Here is a 22,637-nt window from a genome sequence, read left to right on the forward strand (position 1 = left end):
TCGAGGAATGTGAGGAGCAATTCGCTGGATTTGAGGAAAAGTGTATGAGATTAGGACACACGGACTGCAGCTTTAATGGCTCTGTGAGATTGGAATTCATTCAATTGAATTAACTTGTACCAACTGACCTGTCCACTGTTTACAGCAGCATGCTGGGCTGATGCAGTGAAGATCACCATGGTGACAAACTTGATAAGCTCTTTCAATGTCTGAAAAGATGATGGTATTCCTGTGAAGAAGAATGAAAGGCTGTTTCTGTGAGGAACTCAGTTTAGGATGTTTATACATGCGCGCTCACACACACACACACACACACACACACACACACATACACACACACACACACACTAGCACAGAAATAGCAAGTGGAGCCATAATTCAAACTAGTTTTGACTATTGACCTGGTTCAATTATTTTCCATAAAACAGTGAATTACACTGAAATCACACTAGCAGCATCTTCAACTGCAACAGCCCTGATAACGGATTGATAACAGACCTGAGGCATCACTTCTCAGGAAGCCATTGGTGAATATCTCACTGATCCAGCGCTGCAGCTCTGTGTCCTTCTGTACGTGTTCATCTTTTTGATAGTAGTGTGACAAGTGACCCTCAACAAACCTGTAAAGCAACCACAGTCAGATGTTTCCAGGTTTACATATTTACAGCTTTACTTTTTTTGTACATTTTCTTTTGCATTTATTTCTTAAGCAGGAATTTATTCAAAGCGACTTACAACACAGTACATGTACAGCATGTGCTTACTGACTAAACCCATGAACCTGTGTAACTGACACTGTATTTGTTGAAATATGAATCAGAAATTGCACCAGGATGTATTAGTACATCCAGTTTTTAGGGCTGAACTATGTAACACACACACACACACAGAGTAGAAAGCATAATGCCTAGCAATAAAACACTAGACTAAACTCCACTGGTAGTCATACTTGTTGATGATATTCCACAGTCTCATCCCGTCATCTCTGTAGTAGTATTGGGGCACAGTCTTCAGGCCTCTCCCAGAGATGTTATCAGGAAGACAGAGGGCGCTGTAGGTCAGGGAGGCAGTAGCACGCTTCAGCAACTTTTCCAATGACTCTCCACCTATTCCTGCATGCTAAGAGTAGTATCATTAATGGAGAGAAGACATAACATAAGTTAGGTTAAAGGCTACTGTATAAACAAAGTAAACTAACCCTAACATAGGATAGTGAACTGAATTCAACAAAAAGTGTATTGGATTATAATTGAAGACCTTTAGTGCCTCTTTAACCATGACATATGCATACCGTTGTAAAGAACCCATCCTTGGATATCAGTTGACTCCGGGCCATGATGTTGATCTGGAGCGTGTATCGGATATGGGGAAAGAGGAGCTACAGAAGCAAAAGTATGTAAGAGATTAGCATTCACTGCCTTCACATTCTTTGAAGATAAAAATATATGAATGAGGAATGAATTTTAATTTCTTGTCTGTGAGTGTGTGCGTTATTGCACCTGCGTGTGTGTGTACCTGCACCTGCAAGCCTGCTTTTGTATGTGACTACCTGAATTCCATTCCAGTTATTTTTACATTATTTACAGAATGATTCTATTTTTTGAGAGAATTGTTAGAGGGAGGTGAATGGGTTTGAGAAAGACATTACTTGTGTACCTAATGTTCTGTGTAGTCTGTGACCACAGGCTATAGATCAGCCCCGCTCTCCAAAGGTAAATAAGGAAGGGCAGGCTTTTTAAGTGAGCAACATCTCTGAGGTAAAATAGACAGCTGTGACCACAGACTACAGCTGAAAAACTCCCCTGCCGTCAAAGATTATAGAAGTAACATACATTATTTAACTGTCTATCATTCTCTCTTTCTCTCTCTCTCTGTGTGGATGTGGTATGTCTGGAACACGCCCCTGTTGTTCTATGAGCCCTCACCGTTTACACGTCAAACCAACTCATGCGCGACAGATTCAATACCTTGTGGAGAGGGTGTGGAGAGGGAAGATTGCGCCATGTGGCCACGGTGAACACCTCCGCCAGCAGGTGAGTCCTCAGCAGGTGAAAGTCCAGCTCGTGAACGGCAAACTCTGCGTTTCGGACGAAGATCTTGGCCAGTATCCAGTCAGCCTTTGAATCCGTCGGGAGGAAGATGGGATTGTCTTTGCTCGGCTTTTGCATTAACTGTGCAGATTAAGTTTGAACATACATGAAAATGGTACAAACGGTTTCTGAGGGAATCTGAGTATTATTTTTCTCTTTTAAGAAAATGAGAAAGGATTTCCACAGCATCTGTCATAATTACTCTATAAAGACATTGACATCTTAAAAAAAGGTTTATTTAATGTTTAATCATTTAGACAAGTTTGCCTACTCATCAGTTGTACATTACCTATATATCACATTTTCTTTGTTTCTTTGTAATAATTTGGTTATTTACCTCATCTTTCAAGATTTATTCATCTGTATTTAATTTAATAAAGACTGACCATGTACTTCTGTTTGGGCCAAAGCACTTCAATGTCACCCTGGGATATCGCTTGTTGAGCATTTCCCAAGTTGTCCTTACTCAAAATATCAGTTAGTTCACTAAACTTGCAAAAAGTAGTTGGAAAATGTTGCCTTAATTTTTTTGAGTTGAATCTAAGTAACGGTTTTTACAGTGTGCAAGATACGCACCTGAATGGCGATTGGGAGCATCATGCCATGAGGGTTGCAGTACAGCAGGACCAGGGGAGCCGTGAGATACTGCTGCTTGTCATTGACCACATTTCCCACCAGCCCGTCCAACATCTTATAGTCAGACAGGAAGATGTTCCCTTTCTGGGTATGGGGGTAGATCACACCAAAGAATGAAGAAACACAGGAAATTAGACAAAACCAAAGCAAACCAGACCCAGTCATTCCAAATCATTGCCAGGAGCAAGTAGCGTACCTCCATCTCCTCCTCCAAGCTGCTCCCTCTTAGTGAGTCTTTGACCATGTCATCTGTGACGGGGAAATTCTCAGGCAGAGTTGAGCAGCGCTGGATCATCATGGGATTGAGGCCATTCAGAAACTGGTAGCCAAAGAACTCGTCCTTATCCCAGTTCTCCTGACAGTATTCTGCAAAGCATGCTGTGTCATAACATATCCCTTACGGAACGAAAATATATTCCCCATATATGAATGATCAATATATTAAATGGTTTAACAATAATATAGTGTGTTCATATATTACAATGTATTGAATAATACATAATGAATTGCCACTTTTTATATATTGAAAAATATGTGACAATATATTTACTAATATATCATAATGTATGTAACTTTATATTCAGTAATACACTTCATAATATATAGATGTATATGTGATTAGATATGGTACTGCATGTGTAATATATTGCCGATATATTATTAATTACTCATATAACATAAATACACATATATAGAGAAAAATAGAATGTAATATAATGTAAAAAATAAAAAAACAAATATATATATAAGTGTTTCATATTTTCAAGCTAGTTAACAAAAGCACAAGCACACCTGCATGTACTAAAGTATTCAGCCAAGAGACAAGAGACTTGTGAATATTACATGTAATGCTTTCTTTGTCTTCATTTATAAATATTTTATATGTATTATTATATATCCATGCATGGTCAATGCATATATTGCATTATATTGAAAAATATAAGCACTAGTTTCCCATATATGGACATTTATTATGTAATATATTGCATTATATTTTGCTGTATATTCCCATATATTTATGTTCAGTAAGGGATGCTACAGTACAGACAGTACTTTATTTGCAATACAGTCATTTTGAACAGTTCATTCATTTAAGATGAGTACCAGTTGTTTTCGATCCGTTTCCACAAATGTCCAGTTTGCTGATGCTTTCCCATGAATTTCTGCAGTCAGCATATCTAGTTAGCTTCAGAGCAACTAACCTGCACACACAGAATACACAGGTACACAGTGCAAACATTAATAGTGTAACTAACCTTGATATACTACCTATGGTCCATCCTAGCTTTAGTTGTGAGCATCTTTGTAGTTACTATTAGATATTATATCATCACTGTCTTTGAGAAAACAAAGCTATTTTGCGAATGCCATCCACTTCCATGCAAAATACACTGAATATACAGGTGCTGGTCATATAATTAGAATATCATCAAAAAGTTGATTTATTTCAAGAATTCAACTTGACAGGTGAAACTAATATATTATATAGACTCATTACATGCAAAGTGAGATATCTCAAGCCTTTATTTGTTATAATTTTGATGATTATGGCTTACAGCTTATGAAAACCACAAAATCAAAATCTCAGAAAATTAGAATATTACATGAAATCACACAGTAATTACACAGTGATACCATGGTCATTGAACCAGGTTTTGGTTCTTTTGGCAGTGTGGGCAGGTGCAAATCCTGCTGGAAAATGAAGGAAGCGTCTCCATAAAGCTTGTCTGCTGAAGGAAGCATGAAGTGCTCTGGAAATGTCCTGGTAGACGGCTGCGTTGAGTGGACAGCACAGTGGACCAACACCAGCCGATGACATGGCTCCCCAAACCAACACAGACTGTGGAAACTTCACACTGGACTTCCAGCATCTTGGATTGTGTGCCTCTCCATTCTTCCTCCAGACTCTGGGACCTTGGTTTCCAAATGAGATGCAAAATTTGCTCTCATCAGAAAAGAGGACTTTGGTCCACTGTGCTTTATTAAATCCAGAGTCAACGCAGCCGTCTACCAGGACATGTTCAGAGCACTTCATGCTTCCTTCATTTTCCAGCAGGATTTGCACCGGCCCACACTGCCAAAATAACCAAAACCTGCTTCAATGACCATGGTATCACTGTGTAATTACTGTGTGATTTCATGTAATATTCTAATTTTCTGGGATTTCGATTTCATGGTTTTCGCAAGCTGTAAGCCATAATCATCAAAATTATAACAAATAAAGGCAGTAACCCTTCCTTTTACAGTCCCCTAATTACTAGGTATTTACCTGGTAAATATATGGTAAGTTATAGTTGGTTATTGGTAATTAACCAACAGGTAACAAGTATGTAAATGCAGAGAAACTACAAACGAATTAGTATTTACCTGGTAAGCATATGGTAAATTATAGTATTTTAGTGTGTAATTACTTAAGGTGATTAGTATGCAATTACAGAGAAACTACCAGGGAAAAAAAACACCACTGTTAAATATCAACTCAACAAAGTACTGTGTACTTGTTACCTGTTTAGCTTGGTAATAACTCCGATTTAACTGTGTACTTCCTCAGAATGTAGGCAGACTATTTTTAGAAACACCTGCAGTATTACCCATCAATTCAAGTTAGGTTTGTAGTTATCCTAGGGTTATGTTGGTAACAGTCCATGTTTATTTATTACTATCTTGAAATTAAGACGGTAGTTTCCAATAAATTACCTTGTCTTACATAGTTGTTGTTCATTGCTACACCCATTTATAGAGGGTTTATCAAATAATTTACCTTACACTTACCTGGTAACTACCCCGCAGGAACAGTTTTCCCTAATGTCATGGCACATCTTAAATACTGGGTATGTTCTTGCAGATGTTTTTACAATTTACTCGTAGTAAGTAAAGTGCAACTGTACTGTAAAATGAAGCCTTGTTAATTTACGTATGAACAACTCTACCGACGTCAGCTGCTATTATTAAAGGTTAAAAATAACAAATTAAATATAAAGCTGTTTTCATTATAATAACAATTATGTAATGACACAAGTAAACATATAATAAATATGTAATTAAGTGCACATATTTAGCAAAATACTCCTCTCTATAGCTATTTTTTCAACTAACGTGTTGGTCATTAAATGGCTTTTCCTGAGGTAAATGTAACGTTATGTGACAATTGTTCTCCTGCAGTTTTATTGACCTCTTTCCGTGGCTGAAAAACACTGATTGATCGATATTATGTATGAGGCATATATACCTTTCGGTAAGTTGTACTGTATCTTTAAATAAAAAGTAACAGATGATCGGTTTACTTGAACTGAGGCGCTACAGCGATCCGTCACGTCACATTTAAAAGCGCCAAAACTGTATTTATTGTCTGAATTTCGTAATAAAATGGACAGAACCCGAGAGCTAATCAGAGTGCGCACGTGTTTTGCACAGCATATATGCAGCGTTTGTTTAAGCGGTTGATGGAAAATAAGCTAATGCGCGTTCTAAAAATCTAAATTCGGATCTATTATTTTTCACGGTATTTTGAAGTGCCCGCGATAACAATATCATGCATATCCATTACCGCGATTTATCGCATTACCGAATCCGCACGTTTAACCTGGATGCAACAGAAATGTGTAAATCGTAGGTGAGAAAAAGCAAACATGGTAAAAAACTGTTAATCTGATGAAAAACAGATGCCGTGCAGTGTGAGAAGCTACACCAACACTCAGACACAGTTGCAAAAGTGATATATTTTAAGCACGAGAATCTATCTTCTCCCTCATGTGAAACTACACTGATGGGAACCTGCTGCTTCTACCAACAACTGTGATCTGGAAGAGGAAGCCTATATGGCAAAGATTAACCATGAATAGGCCTACTGTCTATATTGCTTGCAATTTCAATTAAAATAGAGTCGACACCTGTTCAGTTGGTTCCCTACATTCTTATGGTTGTGTTGTTCTAAAAACCCAATATTGGATCCAGTAGACATGTGAACACTGAACAGTGTGTAACAAAGAGATGAACACTACAGGAGGGTTAAAAGATGACTTAGTCACTTACTGTGTTCCTGCGGTGTAATAAAACTCATTTTCCTTTGTGTAAGAGAATTGGACTTCAGGCGGCAGAGTGAGGGGATTGTCGCAATCAATAACTTGAGGCGTGCCCTCAGCGTACACACGCCACCTGGGGGTAGAATATTCAGCTGTATTTCAACGGAAGGAATTTCATTTCTCTGAATTAATTTTAATATAACACAGACACTTCACTGTTACACCCGACTTGTATTGGCTTGCTGCCCACCAACCTAAATAGCTTTTGTTGCTCCTCTAGCTCCCTCATCCTTTGTCTTTGGGCTATTATGTTCTCGTCCAGGAACACAAGTGAAGCTGAAATGCAAATGCCAACATTAATTCACAATCTAAATTTGTTTATGTTTGCATTCGAAAACATAATTTTTTTTTTTTTTAAAGTAGGCTAGGCTATATTTTGTATATATATCGTTTCTTGACCATAGGACAATGACTTGTCATCCATGTCATTTTTTTTTCTTAGACACTTTAATTTGATTACAAATGTGCTTTATTTGAAAAAGGCTAATAGTAGCATTAGTCTATAGCTAATATAGCACAGTCTTCAGAGATACATAAAAAAAAGATGTCTTTGTAAAAAAAAAAAAACACATGAATGACAACTACATACGGGTCCGTGTAACGCTTCACAATTCAGTTTTCAGACCATACAATGCAAATGAAAAAATGAAAAATTGAAACCAGACATTCTTTTTTGTTTGTTTTCCAGTACATTATCAATGGATATTTGCCTTTTTCTCCCCTTTTTCAATTTTACTTTTGCTAAATTATGACTTAAGAAACAAACATTTGAATAAATGAAATCTAACCGATTTTCTATTTTTCCATTTTTCGTCTTGTAATTTGTGTGGGCGGTACCATTAGCACGGGGGTGTGGCCGTGGACTAACTTTACTATCATTTCATTGATTTAACTGCTTTATTTACACTGCATGCACGTTTGAGGAGAAGTTTAAAAGACGGAACGCAGGACGACATTTTTCACCCGAAGTGCCATAACTTTTATTATTAGGCTAATAGTCTACGTGTACTAAATTATAAGGCAGTCTCGGACCGGCCATCGGGAGCAGCCGGGAAAAGTGAAATCCCGGTGGCCTGGGTATGATTTGGCACATTGCCCTACCTGTTTGTATTGACCTTATTAATAAAAATACTACCAAGCGAAAATATAGAAAAAAAGCTTCTTCTTTTTGTTAGGTTTTTAGCTCTCGTTTGTAATCGCCTACAATAGGCTACAATAAAGATGCAGATGTTTTCATTGTTCGTTACCACGGCATCCGCTTGAGCTTCTGTGTGCTTTAGCTCTACACCGCTTCTCGTTCCCGTGCCCTTAAATCTAGCATAGTTGTAGAACTCTAGTCTGTTCATTACAATAGAAGCAGTTCGCGGGGATATGAGCATGAGGCGATACTAGGCTATAGCTAACTATCAAGAGCAATAATATTTATTTATTTTCAATAAATAAACAGAAATACCTTGCTACGTTTGGCACATTGCCCAGCTTGTTTTTTATTTATTTATTCGAGTGTCACAGGTCGGGGTGGAGCGCCAGCGGGCCGCCCACCCCTTCGCTTGCGTGCCGCCCCTGAGGAGCCGGCCGTGGACACGAAGGACATGGCAGACACAGCATTCAAAATAAATATACCCTTTATTAAATAATAAAAACAATGTTAAAAGTCTCTTCAGTTCAAGTTATCTCTTCATGTATCTCTTCGCATTTCTCAGCACCTTCGGACAGAGAGAGGAATGGACATAATCCACAGCTTCCGCATTCTCTTCAGCGTTCTCTTCGCGTTTCTCAGCATCTTCGGACAGAGAGAGGAATGGACATAATCCACAGCTTCCGCATTCTCTTCAGCGCAGGGGGGGGATAAGAAATATCCTTATTTCTTTCTATATTTTTGCTTAGTAGGCTATAATTTTTATCGTTATTCTAGATTCCCGTGAAGGATCTTGAAAAGCGTTGCTGCTCGCGAGCCACCCCCGTTCTGCTGCACTGAAAATGAACTGTCTGGGATCTCGTGGTTGTGGCTGCCTAGGCTACTGTACCATGTAAAATGAACAACAACAAGGATATAGCTATATATTAATAAAATAAAGTAAGAATGAATAGGTAAATACAAACAAGGGCAATATGTGCCAAATCATACCCAGGCCACCGGGATTTCCCTTTTAATAAAAAAAATTATGGCACTTCGGGTGAAAAAATGTCGTCCTGTGTTCCGTCTTTTAAACTTCTCCTCAAACGTGCATGCAGTGTAAATAAAGCAGTTAAATCAATGAAATGATAGTAAAGTTAGTCCACGGCCACACCCCCGTGCTAATGGTACCGCCCACGGCACAAATTACAAGACGAAAAATGGAAAAATAGAAAATCGGTTAGATTTCATTTATTCGAATGTTTGTTTCTGAAGTCACAATTTAGCAAAAGTAAAATTGAAAAAGGGGAGAAAAAGGCAAATATCCATTGATAATGTACTGGAAAAACAAGAAAAATGAATGTCTGGTTTAAATTTTTCATTTTTGCATTTGCATTGTATGGTCTGAAAACTGAATTGTGAAGCGTTACACGGACCCATACGCAGTACATCTGCAAGCCATCACCCAATGAACATCATAACAATGACAGCCAAGTAATCTCTAGTCCTGACCCTGTGCAGGAGTTATACTTTATTTGAGCATCTGACACTTTTGACATTATCTCTCCGTCATATGAAGACACAAAGGTTCGCTTAAAGGATTTCTTCTGCAATATACAAAAATGTGTGTGTGTGTGTGTGTGTGTGTGTGTACATGTTTTTCTATCCTGATGGGGACTTAAACCTGAATGCACACAGACTCATGGGGACTCGTGTCATTGTGGTGAACTAAACTGAGGTTCCCATGAGAAAAACAAGCTTATAGAGAACAAACAAGCACCAATGCAAAATTTTTCTAAATGTCATTATCATTTGTTAACAAACTGGTATTTTGTATATGTACATTTCTGAAATACATAACTTAGACAGTTTCCTCTGAGAACCCATCACCCTAAATTGTAATATGGACTCATGCTCTTTTTTGTAACACCGTGTCCTAACTACACGTGAGGGGTGTAACGGTACGTGTATTCGTACCGGACCGTTTCGGTACAGGGCTTTCGGTTCGGTGCACGTGTGTACCGAATGACTGAATGCAATATTTTGTGTGCGGAACATAGGAACATTTTCGTGTTTCCACACGAACATATTAAGTGGCGGAAGTCTCCGCGTTCAGCGCAAATCCCGCCCTGCAGCTGATTCTAAAGTTTTACCAGTGTTTTACCCGTCGTCACTGTAACCTAAACCAATGAAATCGACTGCAGGGCGAAAAAAAGCTTTTCCGTTCCGTGTGCGCCGCCGCACTCTCCGTTCCGTGTGTGTGTGTGTGTGTGTGTGTGTGTGCAGTGTTTCCCCTACCATTATATAAGGGGGGCGCCCCGCCCTCCTAACGGCTCCCCCCGCCCCCCCTTGGAGGTCAAGTAAATTTGATTTGATTTTCTTTATAGCGCCAGATTACAATTTGTTATTTTATAAAAAAAAAACTACATGGCCCTTAAGTAATATGTTATTTATCTTATTTCCACGATGGCATGTCTTTTCTGTCTGTGTTTGCGCGTTTACAATTGGTAAATGGTGTGCACACTCACACACAAACAAACACTTGCGTCACATACAGTTGAGCACTAGCGGACAGAGAGCGCGCGGCGGGAAATATGTCGCTGAACTGAAGATGGCAACACTCGCTCTACTGCGAGTAGCAGCCGGAGTAGCTCTCCTGCTCCAAGTCTAACGCCCGTTTCACATATATTTCGTTTGCGGTGAGTATTTTTTTCCCGTACACTGCACGCGGATGCAGTCCGTCGATGATCGATCCGTTCCAGTTGCGGTGCGTATACAGCAGTGCAGAGATCGTTTCTGCACGAGTCTATTTCTGCTGTGCTGCAAACGCTGAATTAAAGTGACAGCGCATGTTTCGTGATCAAAATGAACACCGATTGACCTGAAAATGTAGTAATTTCACCATAAGTGCGATTAATTAAATAAAATGTAGTAATCTCACCATAAATTTATTTAATTAATTACTACTTTTTTCACTTTAAGACTGAGTTAAAGCAAGGAAAACTACAATTTACCTCAACAAGGCGACATAATGAACAACACTCGTCTCATTCGTGGAGGTGGAAAAACAAGTTCTTTGTGACATGCAAGATTTATTGTATTAAAATTTAAATACAAAAGATTTTAATATAAGTACATGGTTCAATATTTTACCACTTGCTTGAGCAATTTAATATATAATTATATAGAAGTAATGCATTGAATAATACATTGTTTAAATTGTGTTTACGTGAACGCGCGTTCACAGCAGTGGTGCGTCTGACAGGATTGTTCTCTCCAATAAATGCATCATAGAAATAAAAACTTCTCATAAAAAAGCCCTTTTAAAATTTGTTTGTCATATGTATTAACTAACATTAACGAACAATGAATGACCAATATATTTGTTAGTATTTATAAATCTTTTTTTAGTTGGTAGTTAAAAAATAAAACTATTTAAGCTCTGGTCCATTAATATTAACAAATACTTCTATAAATTTAACAAAGGTTATTTGCAAAAGTCAATTTTAAAAAGATTTAAATATGTTTATTTATTTTTTTAAAGAGATATCTTATGTTAACATTTTTTAACTTTTACAAACCATTACCCTCCCAGACAATTTATGTGACAGATAGATAGATAGATCAGGGCTCCAGACTGCGACCGCATTTTGCGACCAAAATTTGAGAGTGTGCGACTGAATTTTACACCCAGTCGCACATGTGCGACCAGTAATTTATTTTTTAATTTTTTCACGTTAAACGTGGAAGGGGCGCGAATGTGTGGCAGGCCAATGAGTGTGAGAAGAAAAGGGAATGGCCACTGTAACTGGCTAATGTGTGGAGGGGGAGGGTCCTAGAGATAATCGAGCGCGCGCGTAAACGTCAGTGGGAAGGAGACGGAGACAAATATCAATGTCACGGACAGACACAGTCGGATGATGATGATTCAGAGTCAGAGGTTTGTAAGGTGATAAAGGCCTGAACCCACTATTTTCGGGAAGACTGGCTACGAGAATTCAGCTGGTTGAGGTACTGTAAGGACTGGAGATGAACTCCATGATCTGCGAATGTGGCAGTCGCTACCCCAGAACTGCGGGGAAAACGAAGTTTGCAGACAGTGCAGGCACTTCGCGGTTTAAACACTCAATCTCAGCCTCAAGCATAGTGTGCCGTGACATGTTAATAAATAAAAACAAAATGAAAGTGGAAAAAAAACTGCGCTACTCAGCACTCATTCTGCTTCACAGACCGTTTAATAGTTCGAACCAATAATAGACAGCGCAGAGCTCCTCTCGCCAGTCGCGGGCCGATCGCGATCACGCGAAACAGTTACATCGTGGAGATCCAGTGAAGAAATCCATTGAGTTCGCGACAGAATTAATAACATTGCTGCGAGATCCAGTGAGAAACATTCAGATTTGACGCAGAATTCTCTGTTATAAACCATATAAGATCAAACAGCGCTGACGTGGAAACCAGGAGAAACATGTGCAATGAGCGAACAAGTTATAGAAGGCTTTAGGTCCACAGGTCAGCAACATTCACCTTGGATTTAATGTAGTAACAACTGTAACTATGGTATACTGTGGTTATAACAGTAGCCTACACATATTTTTCCAGCACTTCAAAACTATATTATCATAATTAAATGTTATTTTTTAATGTGTTGACCAAAACATTTTTTGTTCTTCCTTTAAAGATTGTACCTATTTATAAAACTAAAAGTTTCAAGAAGTAGGAAAACTCACACTTATTTAAAAAAAAAAAAAGATAAAGATTAAATTACTATTGTAAACATAGCTGCAGAGGACGCTTACTGGCTATTTTCACTCCCTAATATCTATTTTGTCACTCATTTTGCTTTTGAATTAATATTAAGACATTATGAATGATAATAATTAAAGTTAACTTTATCTATACACCTCAAATTAAGCTCAGTGCTTTGTCATCCCACAGTGCTACCAAATACGTTCTGTAGAACTTAGTGCCGCTGCCCTCAAATGTTAGTCTGGAGCCCTGTGAACTTAAAATAAAACTGCACATTGTAATTTCTGTACGTTAAGGCTATTTATTATCAAAGCATTTGTCAGTAATAGTTATTTTGGGGGAAAATGTGAATAATTGCATTGCAAGGTGATTTAAGGTGTGCCCCTAAATTTTCTGCTTGCGCTCCTAAAATTTTAAGTCAGGGGCTACAGCGCTCCTAATAAAAAAAGTTAGTCTGGAGCCCTGTAGATAGATAGATAGATAGGTAGATAGATAGAAAGATAGATTTTCCCCAAACAAACCAACCAACCCCCCCCCCCCCCCCCCCTTTTGTTTGATTAAAATTGATTATGTTGATTGATTATTGAAAAATAATAATACATTGATATATTTATGTTTAATATTATTTTAATATAGGGCTATTTTCTGTTCCTTTTTTCCCCGTGTTTCATTTAATTAGGTGATTATAAGTTTAATTATTGATGATTACAAGCTTGGAGGAATTGCAATTAATTACAGCAAATTGTGCAATTAATTAGTTTTTTTTTTTTTAGCCATCGATTCCCAGCCTTAATTTTTAAATATGAGCAGGCCTACAAGCTGGGATTGGTAATGCTGCACTGTAATCATAGTTATTTATATTTTTCATTATATTTTATTATGTGATATTGAGACTGCGAGTATTTTATTTAGTGGAGAACTTTGCAGCAGTATTTTATTTCTTATTCTTTTTTTTATTTTATATCTATTTTATTATATTTTATTAAAAAGTGTTTAAAAAAGTGTAAACAAATTGTTAAAAAAAGTTTATAGTAATAAACAACCTGCAGTTTAATGTTTGCATTTCTTTCCCTTACTGTACCGAAAATAAACCGAACCGTGACTTTAAAACTGAGGTACGTACCGAACCGTGATTTTTTGTGTACCGTTACACCCCTACGTGACATGCAATAAAAGGTTATTTTCCATGTTAATCAGAGTTTTTGTCCTAACCAGCCGCGACGGCGACACGCGACGACTCTATTTTAGAAACGATTCCTATTTCTGCAACGTTGCAGCTGGAACAACAAACACAAAGTGTGGCAATGATAAACTCAGTCACTGTTTATGTGCTTTATTTAAAGAAGCATTATGCAGCTTTGCCGATTTCTTTGCTGTTTTCTCGCTTTTTGCTCACGGCTTTCTCTATAGAGCTCCCCCTACAGCTTCGGGGAATAGATATTTGACAACACTGTCGTCAAAACTCGTTGGCGACTCTCCCCCCTCCCTTCTTCTCCCGCTGGTCATGTGCATTTGTTTTCAAAGAACCCGGCGAACGCACAGAGCCATGTCCACTGAGGTGTGTATGATACACAGAAGGCTAGTATATAAATGTTTAGATAGTGTATGTGTGCAGTGCCGTAAAGCAATTCGTTACATCGTGAGACCTGATATCACGCGATACTTCCTGACGCTGAGGCCGGCGGCCCAAAGTTGCAAGGGTGGTTTTTCCGCTCACAGGCTCTTGGGGGGTGCGAGACGACCACCATTCAACCCGAAAAAAGTCATATAACTATTCCAATGACTCCGAAGCTGTTCGGTTAAGGTAAAAAAGCTACTTCTTTCACCTTTAATGTTAAAAGCGTGTAATGTGACTTTGAATATCATTTAGTGCTTCTAGCTTTGTAGCTGTTAAAGCAACAATGGATAATTCACCCCAGATCATGAAATTAAACAAATCAAAATGAACAAGACTGTGTGTGTGTGTGTGTGTGTGTGTGTGTGTGTGTGCGCGTGCACATGCAGTATATTTGCAAGACATCACCACTGAACTTTCAAGTACACCGGTAAATGTTAATTTTGGCCATGACTCGAAATTGGAGTGCTTACCTTTAGCAGGTCTTAAATACAGCTTCTCGTTCCAGTCAAGCCAGCAGTAGCAAGGAAACAAAATCTCATGACCCTCTGGCGTGTTGATCTTGATCTTATCGCAGAACCACTGGTCGCAAAGACCCATAAACGGCTTGGAGTAGAGCTTGACTGTTATGAGCTCGCCCAGGGACGCTTTACAGTCTATCTTAAATTCTTGTTCCTAAAGAGACATATGTGCAATGGCGTATTAGAGCCATTGTAGGAAAAAAAAAAAAGTATAATATGCAGTTGGGGGAGGGGGGGGGGGGTAAAATTCAGAGAAGCAACTCCAGAATTTCCATGAAAAAACATTCTTATTTTTAAATATTTTTAGTTTTTATCATTACTCCATACAACTTTTATACTCACTCTTTCATTTATCTTCCATTAAATGTAGCATTGACTGATAGTTTTTAGTCCAAAACTCCACACTGTTGGTTTAACCCTCTGGGGTCGGCAATCACGCCGGCGTGATCTGCTCACTTTTTTTCTTATCAGTGCAAAAGAGAGTCAAAATACTCTGTTGGTTTTGATTTTACATTTAAGTGTTTTACATCATTCGATCCAGTTAAGTGTCTATTTTTTTTTGTGTACTCACAATAAAAACAAAGTGTTGTGCTTTTCGCCAAATAAAGAAAAATAAACATGATGCGAGCTCTGCCTTCTCTCTGTCAGTGAAGTCCATTCTGAAACGCGTCCGAAAATGAACCGTAACTCAGCGAATACTTGTCACTCAGGAACGAGTGATGTGTCTTAATGGTCCGTGTATCTTTTGGTCATTTGATTTCCTGTTTGGAAGGAATAACGAGAATTGAAAACCAGCTAGTTTATTTGTTTTTTAGATTAGTTTAAAGAACGAAAAATGAGATTTTGGCTTGATTTTTTATTTTTCGTTTGCGGTTTACAAATCGGTTTATAGGTTCGATATTTCATTTGCACACGTGGGTGGCGCTGAAACGCCCCTTTAATCTGATTGGTCAAAACGCTCCGCCTTCAGTAAGCTATGAGCTTTTCTTTCTGTCAGGCAGAATAAGAGTCAGTACGAGTGCGGCACTGACAAATGCACTTTAATAAAATAATGTCTGAAACCACTACGCACAATATTTGAAGCAGAAATATGTTGCTGGTCACGTAATTCGTTCTGCTGCGACTTGCAAGCGACCCCAATAATGTGAGCCACAGTATATGACAGATTATTTTAGCATGATGTATTTCCCATTGATAAAAACAGTGCAAATAGTTCCGTCTCTTTGGATAAAAGGGTAAAAAATCAATAATAGGCTGAACTGTACCATGATAATATGTCCGTAACAGTAGATGTCTGTAGATTACCTACTCATAACTGTTATATTAGAGTTAGGGGATAACACAGTTTGTACAGTATAAAAATCATCATGTCTAAAGTTCCCATTAAACATGAAAATCCAACAACCCAATGGGAATATATACTTGTTGTGTAAAACATCCAGAGGTGGACAGTAACAAAGTACATTTACTTGAGTACTGTACTTAAGTACACTTTTACACTTTTACTGTACTTAAGTACACACAAAAGCCCAAAAACTTTAAATAGGGCACTATTTGAGGGAACAGCCATTTGGGTGTCTGAAACCATTGTGGACGTTCTTGAGTGACTTATTCAATCTCACATTCAATCCCACTACTGGAACTGTGTTCTAGAAATAAATTTGATATTGATATGAGGGTAGGCAGGCGTAGATTCAGAGGCATACAGTACTTTAAAGGTACAATATGCAAGAATTTTTTTGCCGCTAGAGGGCGCTACATTCCAAACAACAACAACGGCGTAGCTTGATGACGATGTGAAGGAGCGTGGAATGATGGGAACTGTCGTTTTAAACTCCACCGTGGATGTAAATCAGTCAGACGGGAATCGAAAAATCATGTTCATGGATGAGGCTAAGTTCTATTATTATAATGACATGCTTTTTGTGGCGAGGGGGGCGTGGTTCAGCGCGGTCTGTAATGGGAGAGAGAAGAGACGAGCGGGACGAACACCTGTGTGTTTTGCTGTGATCCGCGTGGAGAGACGCTTAAAGCCGCGCTGGAACGAGAGAGAGACTGGAGAGAAAATTGGACGCAGAGAAAGAAAACCGGTGGATCCGAGCTCTCGTTTTGGAACTGTTTTGTGCGTCGCGGTTGCCTCGGTGAATGCGCGTTGTGCACGACTTTTGTTTGTTTTGCTTTATTTTAAGTACGAGTCCCAGTCACGCCGACCCCTGTCTTCTTCCTTCCTGACTCTTGAACCTCATCACACTTTTATTTCATTAAAATGAATTAACCGCAAGAAAAGTACGTTTTAATACTAAATTGGTGATCATAGATGTTACTATATGTCGAATTCATTGTTGTGATAACGCAACGCAGTTTTACGTGTTCTAAACAATTGTTGTAAAAGTACATTCGAACATACCCACATCATTTGCCACAATACTGATTAATCTTTATGTATAACACATGCTATATTTATTTACATGGCCATAAACACCAGACGTGATAAACAATGTCAATAAACTAAACACAAATCTAAAGCAATAATACTTTCCTTAAATAAACATAACTATTACTAAATGCTACATTTGGAAAATATAAAATTAAGCATGCTTTGTCGACAGAACCAGCTGCAATCGGTAAAGAATAATTGTGTTCCATAACGACTGCAAGAAACAAGCTAACGTTTTTTGCTTGATAGACGCTACAACTACAGCTTCCGCATTTGTCCAGGACTCCACGCAGTACGAGCAGAAACCGAGGGTAACGCAGATATGACGCAATTGACTAGCGACTCCCAGCTCCCCCTGCTCTAACGCCCCGTTTCCTTGGTTAAAATCACAATTTTCTCACGATTTAAAAATAGTTGGAAACATTTGGGATATTGTAAGTAATCAACTTAACAAAATATATAACACTGGCCTTGAGATTATGGGATATTTTAATGCAAAATTCTTACATATTGTACCTTTAAGTATTACAAGCAACAATGCAACAATAATAAAACAATGCATTGACATTTACTTTTGATACTTAAGTACTTTTAAAAATGAGTACTTCTGTACTTTTACTTAAGTAAAAATCGGTCTTTACAACTTTGACTTGTAACAGAGTAATATTTGACCAGTAGTATCTGTGCATTCACTCAAGTAAGGAAGTTGTGTACTTTGTCCACCTCTGAAAACATCTGTTCATAATCTGTGATTACACAATTCCAATACGAACAGCCCCGGGAGGCGCCTGGAATAACTCTGCAATGATCAATCCACATTTTTAAGCCAGCTAATTTTACAGTAGGCTCATATTCAAAATGTCTTTCTCACATAACACCAACAACCGCACAAATGGGCTTTGTGAAATATAGCAGATCACCATTTTAAATAACATTTTAAAAAAGGTGGTCTGCTATTTTTCTCAAAGGAAGCTCAGTCAGATAGATAGATGGATGGATGGATGGATAGATAGATACAGTAGATAGATAGATAGATAGATAGATAGATAGATAGAGTAGCAATTTTGCAGAGTAAAAACAGAGTTTATGTTGTTGAATAATTTTTTTTCTAGTAGGCTACATCTTAAAATATAGAGCTCATGACAAATAAAAGTTCCAGATAGACAAACTTTAAATGTAAAAAACAGTGTGAATAACAATATGTTAAAATAAACTAGAGAGTGGATACACAGATATGGCCTATTTATGAATGAAATTCATGCATTTATTTGTCATTTAAACTGATGCAAACAGGGAAAGAGTAGAAAAGACTTATCCTGTCCCCCCCTCTAGTGGACAGCATTAAGTATTACGGCCTTCATTGCTCCGGTAATGCAAGTCAATGGATTTTTTGGAAAAAAAAGGAAGTCTGACCAGAAAAGATATAAGCGAGTCAGACCAGTCTTAAGGTCTGAGCAGAGTTTGGTGAAGCATTAAAGTTCTAGGCGGAGTCAATTTCTCATAATAATTATAAATAATAATAATAATGTTCAAATATGCTGGCTTTCTTAAGCCAACATAATAAAGAAAACTCAGAGAGACATTGACCAATTCAGTATGTAATAAAATTTTACTAGTTTTATAATAAAACTAATAACATTTTAAAGGTATGCCGTGCTCTTCAACCGACATGATTTAATTAATCCCAAACCTGGTAATTTTGTCAGTATTAATGTACGTTCACTGATTCTAGCTTCTCTCTTTTCTGTCTCTTTCTTTTCATGTGAACTGAGTAGGCCACACATATGCTTACATTCATAAATATAAACTTTATTTCTATTCAATTTTCTGAATTATTTATAGCCTACAGTCTGGCATATGTCACACACACACATATGTGTGTACATTTCACGAGTTCACATGTTAATGAAATCTGATGTAATATTATAATGCATATTTGGCTTGCTGTCCGGGGGGAGGCCCGACCCCAGAGTACTCCCCCCTATGAATGTATAGATCATGGGTATCTATGTGCAGACCCATCTGAATGTGAGGTGATGGGGTGGTGGCGGGATGCTGAGAAATTTGTCATGAGACAGGAGGTAAGGGAAGGCTTATTTATACTGGCTTCTTCTTGTGCTGATTGGATGATTACCTGAACATGCTCCTCCCGAACTTTGTTACATAAAACTTCATATGTCACACACGCCTTTTGATGTAAATAAAAGACGAGAGTGGTAGGCTACATGTTACGGACATATAATCATGGTACAGTTCAGCCTATTATTGATTTTTATTTCCACTTCCCCTTTATCCAAAGAGACGGAACTATTTGCACTGTTTTTATCAATGGGAAATACATCATGCTAAAATAATCTGTCATATACAGATTATTATAGATCATATACAATGGCTCACATTATTGGGGTCACTTGCAAGTCGCAGCAGAACGAATTACGTGACTAGCAACATATTTCTGCTTCAGATATTGTGCGTAGTGGTTTCAGACATAATTTTATTAAAGTGCTCGTAGCTTACTAAAGGCGGAGCGTTTTGACCAATCAGATTAAAGGGGCGTTTCAGCGCCACCCACGTGTGCAAATGAAATATCAAACCCATAAACCGATTTGAAAACCACAAACGAAAAATTAAAAATCGAGCCAAAATCAAATTTTTCGTTCTTTAAACTAATCTAAAAAATGAATAAACTAGCTGGTTTTCAATTTGCGTTATTCCATTCCAAACAGGAAATCAAATGACCAAAAGATACACAAACCCTTAATGAAGCTTGAATTGTCTTGTTTTAAATGAAGTAATTTATATAAAAACAAATATTCTCAGTTTATGTAAATATTCTCAGTTTATGTTTTTTCATTCTCCCTTCATTAACTTTAATGAGCTGAGGCAGCCACGCCCCCCGGCGCTTTCACATGGTAATAGTTTAGGTGATCTGCATCGCACACGCCCCCCGATCAATGCTACAAAAACACAAAGGATTCGCTGATAGTTCATCGCGTTTTTGAGGATGGCACGCTTCTCCAGAGGCCCTTCAGATGATTCTGGACAACGAGGAAGAATATTCAGAATTAATTTTTTAGTAATGTTGGAAACAGTTGTGCTGATTAATATTTTTTAAAACCTGTGATAGGTTTTTCAGGATTCTTTGAATAAAATATTAAAAAAGAACAGCATCTTTTTTTGGAAAGGATGTGTTAAGTGATAGTAATGACTTATTAAGAAAGGTTTCTATTTCGAATAAATGCTGTTCTTTTTAACTTTTTATTCATCAGTGAATCCTGAAAAAAATCAGGATCAGGTTATAAAAAAATATTAAGCAGCACAACTGTTTCCAACATTGATAATAGCTGATTATCAAATCAGGATACTAGAATGATTTCTAAAGGATCATGTGACACTGAAGACTGGAGTAATGATGCTAAAAATTCAGCTTTGATCAAATAAATAAATTCTAGTTTAAAAGTATATTAAAATAGAAAATCATTATTTTAAATTGTAATAATATTTCACAATATTACTGTTGTTTCTGTATTTTTGATCAAATAAACGCAGGCTTCTTTCAGAAATATATAAAATAGTAACGTGTCCAAACTTTTGACCGGTACTTATGTTTATATATGTAGCACTGTGGTCTTGTGAGGCACAACATTTAGTTCCTCCACATAAAGGAATTACAATAAAACAGATTGAAAAACAAAACCTTTGAATCTCATCTCATTCCTTTGTTCAGGCTGCCTCACAGCACCTTGATGGGGCATTAGCCATTGGGGGAGTGTCTTTTGTCTCCCCTGGTGTGAATCACATTAATATTCATGGCCATCAACACGCCTACGCATACAGCAGTGCTGACACAAAAACTGACTTACAAAGTTTAAGTCACAAATATTGTTGTTTGTGAAAGAGTGGTCAGAATTTTCACATCATTTTGTAGTAAAGATTCTAGCTTACAAGAATGGTAACGTAAAAGTCTTGTGGACAACATTCACTGTGTGTTACTGTTATATGGTCTTATTGTGGTGACATTTTATTCCCCAAAACGTACTAACCACGCATACTTTTTTTTTTTTCTATAAAATGCAAACATGTAACTCCATTTTGCTCACATATTATTGTAGCAGAGTTTGTGCTGAATACAGCAAAATTACATGTTGGCCAATGATATAAGTAGCTGAAATAAGCACAAATGTCAGGGCATGTCAAAACATCTCAAGGGCCCCAAAAACACATTAGACCCCAGAGGGTTAATTGTGTGTACTTACCGATCCTGGCCAAAATCCCTGAAAGCAATATAGATTCTGTTCCTCACTCTCATCCTCAGTACCACGCAGTTTGATGTAGATAAAATTATTGGTGCCCGCCATGAGCCTATTTCCTGTGTACGCCGTTACTGTGTAGATCACCATGGCTGTTCTGCAAAGTAATGGACAATGATTTTTAAGAGAACATACAAACATGATGAGACCACCAAAGAATATCACCACGTCCAGAGAAGGAGAGAGAGAGTACGTTAGTGAAAGAAAGAGTCTCACCTCTTACTCACAATGTTACTGCTGTAAGAATTGCAACAACTGTTGTAACTAGATTGATTGTAATGAGAAAGCAGTTTATGTCATGGAAATTACAACAAAAATGAAATAGATTTTAATTGAACACTCCGTTGCAAAGATCTCCAAAGTTTTATAAGCAGGTTTTTTTTTTTTTGCCAAAACAACGACCTTGTTCCTTTCCAAATGACCTGAACAAGAAGAAGCCAAGCATTTTATAACTTCCTTCTAATGTATTCATTTTCGTCAGTGTCATGACACCCGATCTAAAGAGTAATACCTTTTTTTGTAGAAATAAGGAAACGTCTTCAAACTTAATCTTATGATTGGTTGCAATGTTTCGTGACACTGACATTTACCCCTCTGGGGCCTGAGGTTTTCTCTGGGATCTGGAGATGTTCTGACATGCTCTGTCATTTATGCTGATCTCTGTTACTTGTATAATTTTCATGGCTAAAGTCTGATTACACAGCACTGCATGAAAAGGGTAAAATCCGGAAATATCTGGCCATGGTAAACTGCAGTGTAATTTCAGGTTTGCCGGATGTAGGTGGAAAAATCCTGAGCCAAATTACACAGAACAGCCAATTTACAGAAATACCCAGATACTTGGTGTACATGGACATGTACAGGAATCCATGAAGTTTCATAGACATACACAGCTGAAACACTGTTGGCTGTCAGGTGTGAAGACCTTTCATATGTTATTGACTGGCAGTTAAAGGTGCTTGCTGCGTTCTCAGATGGAGGGAGGGGGGTGAGCCAGGGAAGTTTCACAAAACAGCCTCAAAAATAATCTTAATATTATTGAACTCAAATATAGCTAGCTTGATCAATTCTGACAGAGCC

At 37.7% G+C, this 22,637-nt stretch overlaps 1 protein-coding gene across 1 annotated transcript in view; it reads right to left on the bottom strand.

Annotated features, from left to right (window-relative positions):
- The window catches only part of LOC311304340 (hydroperoxide isomerase ALOXE3-like), a 46,278-nt gene extending 24,302 nt beyond the window's left edge, over positions 1 to 21,976 (bottom strand). Inside the window, exons 1-13 of the mRNA XM_084431299.1 lie at positions 21,774 to 21,976; positions 21,504 to 21,654; positions 14,763 to 14,964; positions 7,003 to 7,084; positions 6,759 to 6,881; positions 3,831 to 3,928; positions 2,923 to 3,092; positions 2,667 to 2,810; positions 1,968 to 2,171; positions 1,292 to 1,378; positions 950 to 1,119; positions 499 to 620; positions 129 to 229 (exon numbers count right to left, since the gene is read on the bottom strand). Of these exons, the coding sequence (XP_084287425.1) occupies positions 129 to 229; positions 499 to 620; positions 950 to 1,119; positions 1,292 to 1,378; positions 1,968 to 2,171; positions 2,667 to 2,810; positions 2,923 to 3,092; positions 3,831 to 3,928; positions 6,759 to 6,881; positions 7,003 to 7,084; positions 14,763 to 14,964; positions 21,504 to 21,647 (1,647 nt within the window). The 5' untranslated portion in view covers positions 21,648 to 21,654; positions 21,774 to 21,976. The remainder of the gene's footprint in view (positions 1 to 128; positions 230 to 498; positions 621 to 949; positions 1,120 to 1,291; positions 1,379 to 1,967; positions 2,172 to 2,666; positions 2,811 to 2,922; positions 3,093 to 3,830; positions 3,929 to 6,758; positions 6,882 to 7,002; positions 7,085 to 14,762; positions 14,965 to 21,503; positions 21,655 to 21,773) is intronic.
- Positions 21,977 to 22,637: the final 661 nt, after the last annotated feature.

Source organism: Rutilus rutilus, assembly GCF_951802725.1.
Source record: "Rutilus rutilus genome assembly, chromosome: 14".
NCBI classification, from domain to species: domain Eukaryota; kingdom Metazoa; phylum Chordata; class Actinopteri; order Cypriniformes; family Leuciscidae; genus Rutilus; species Rutilus rutilus.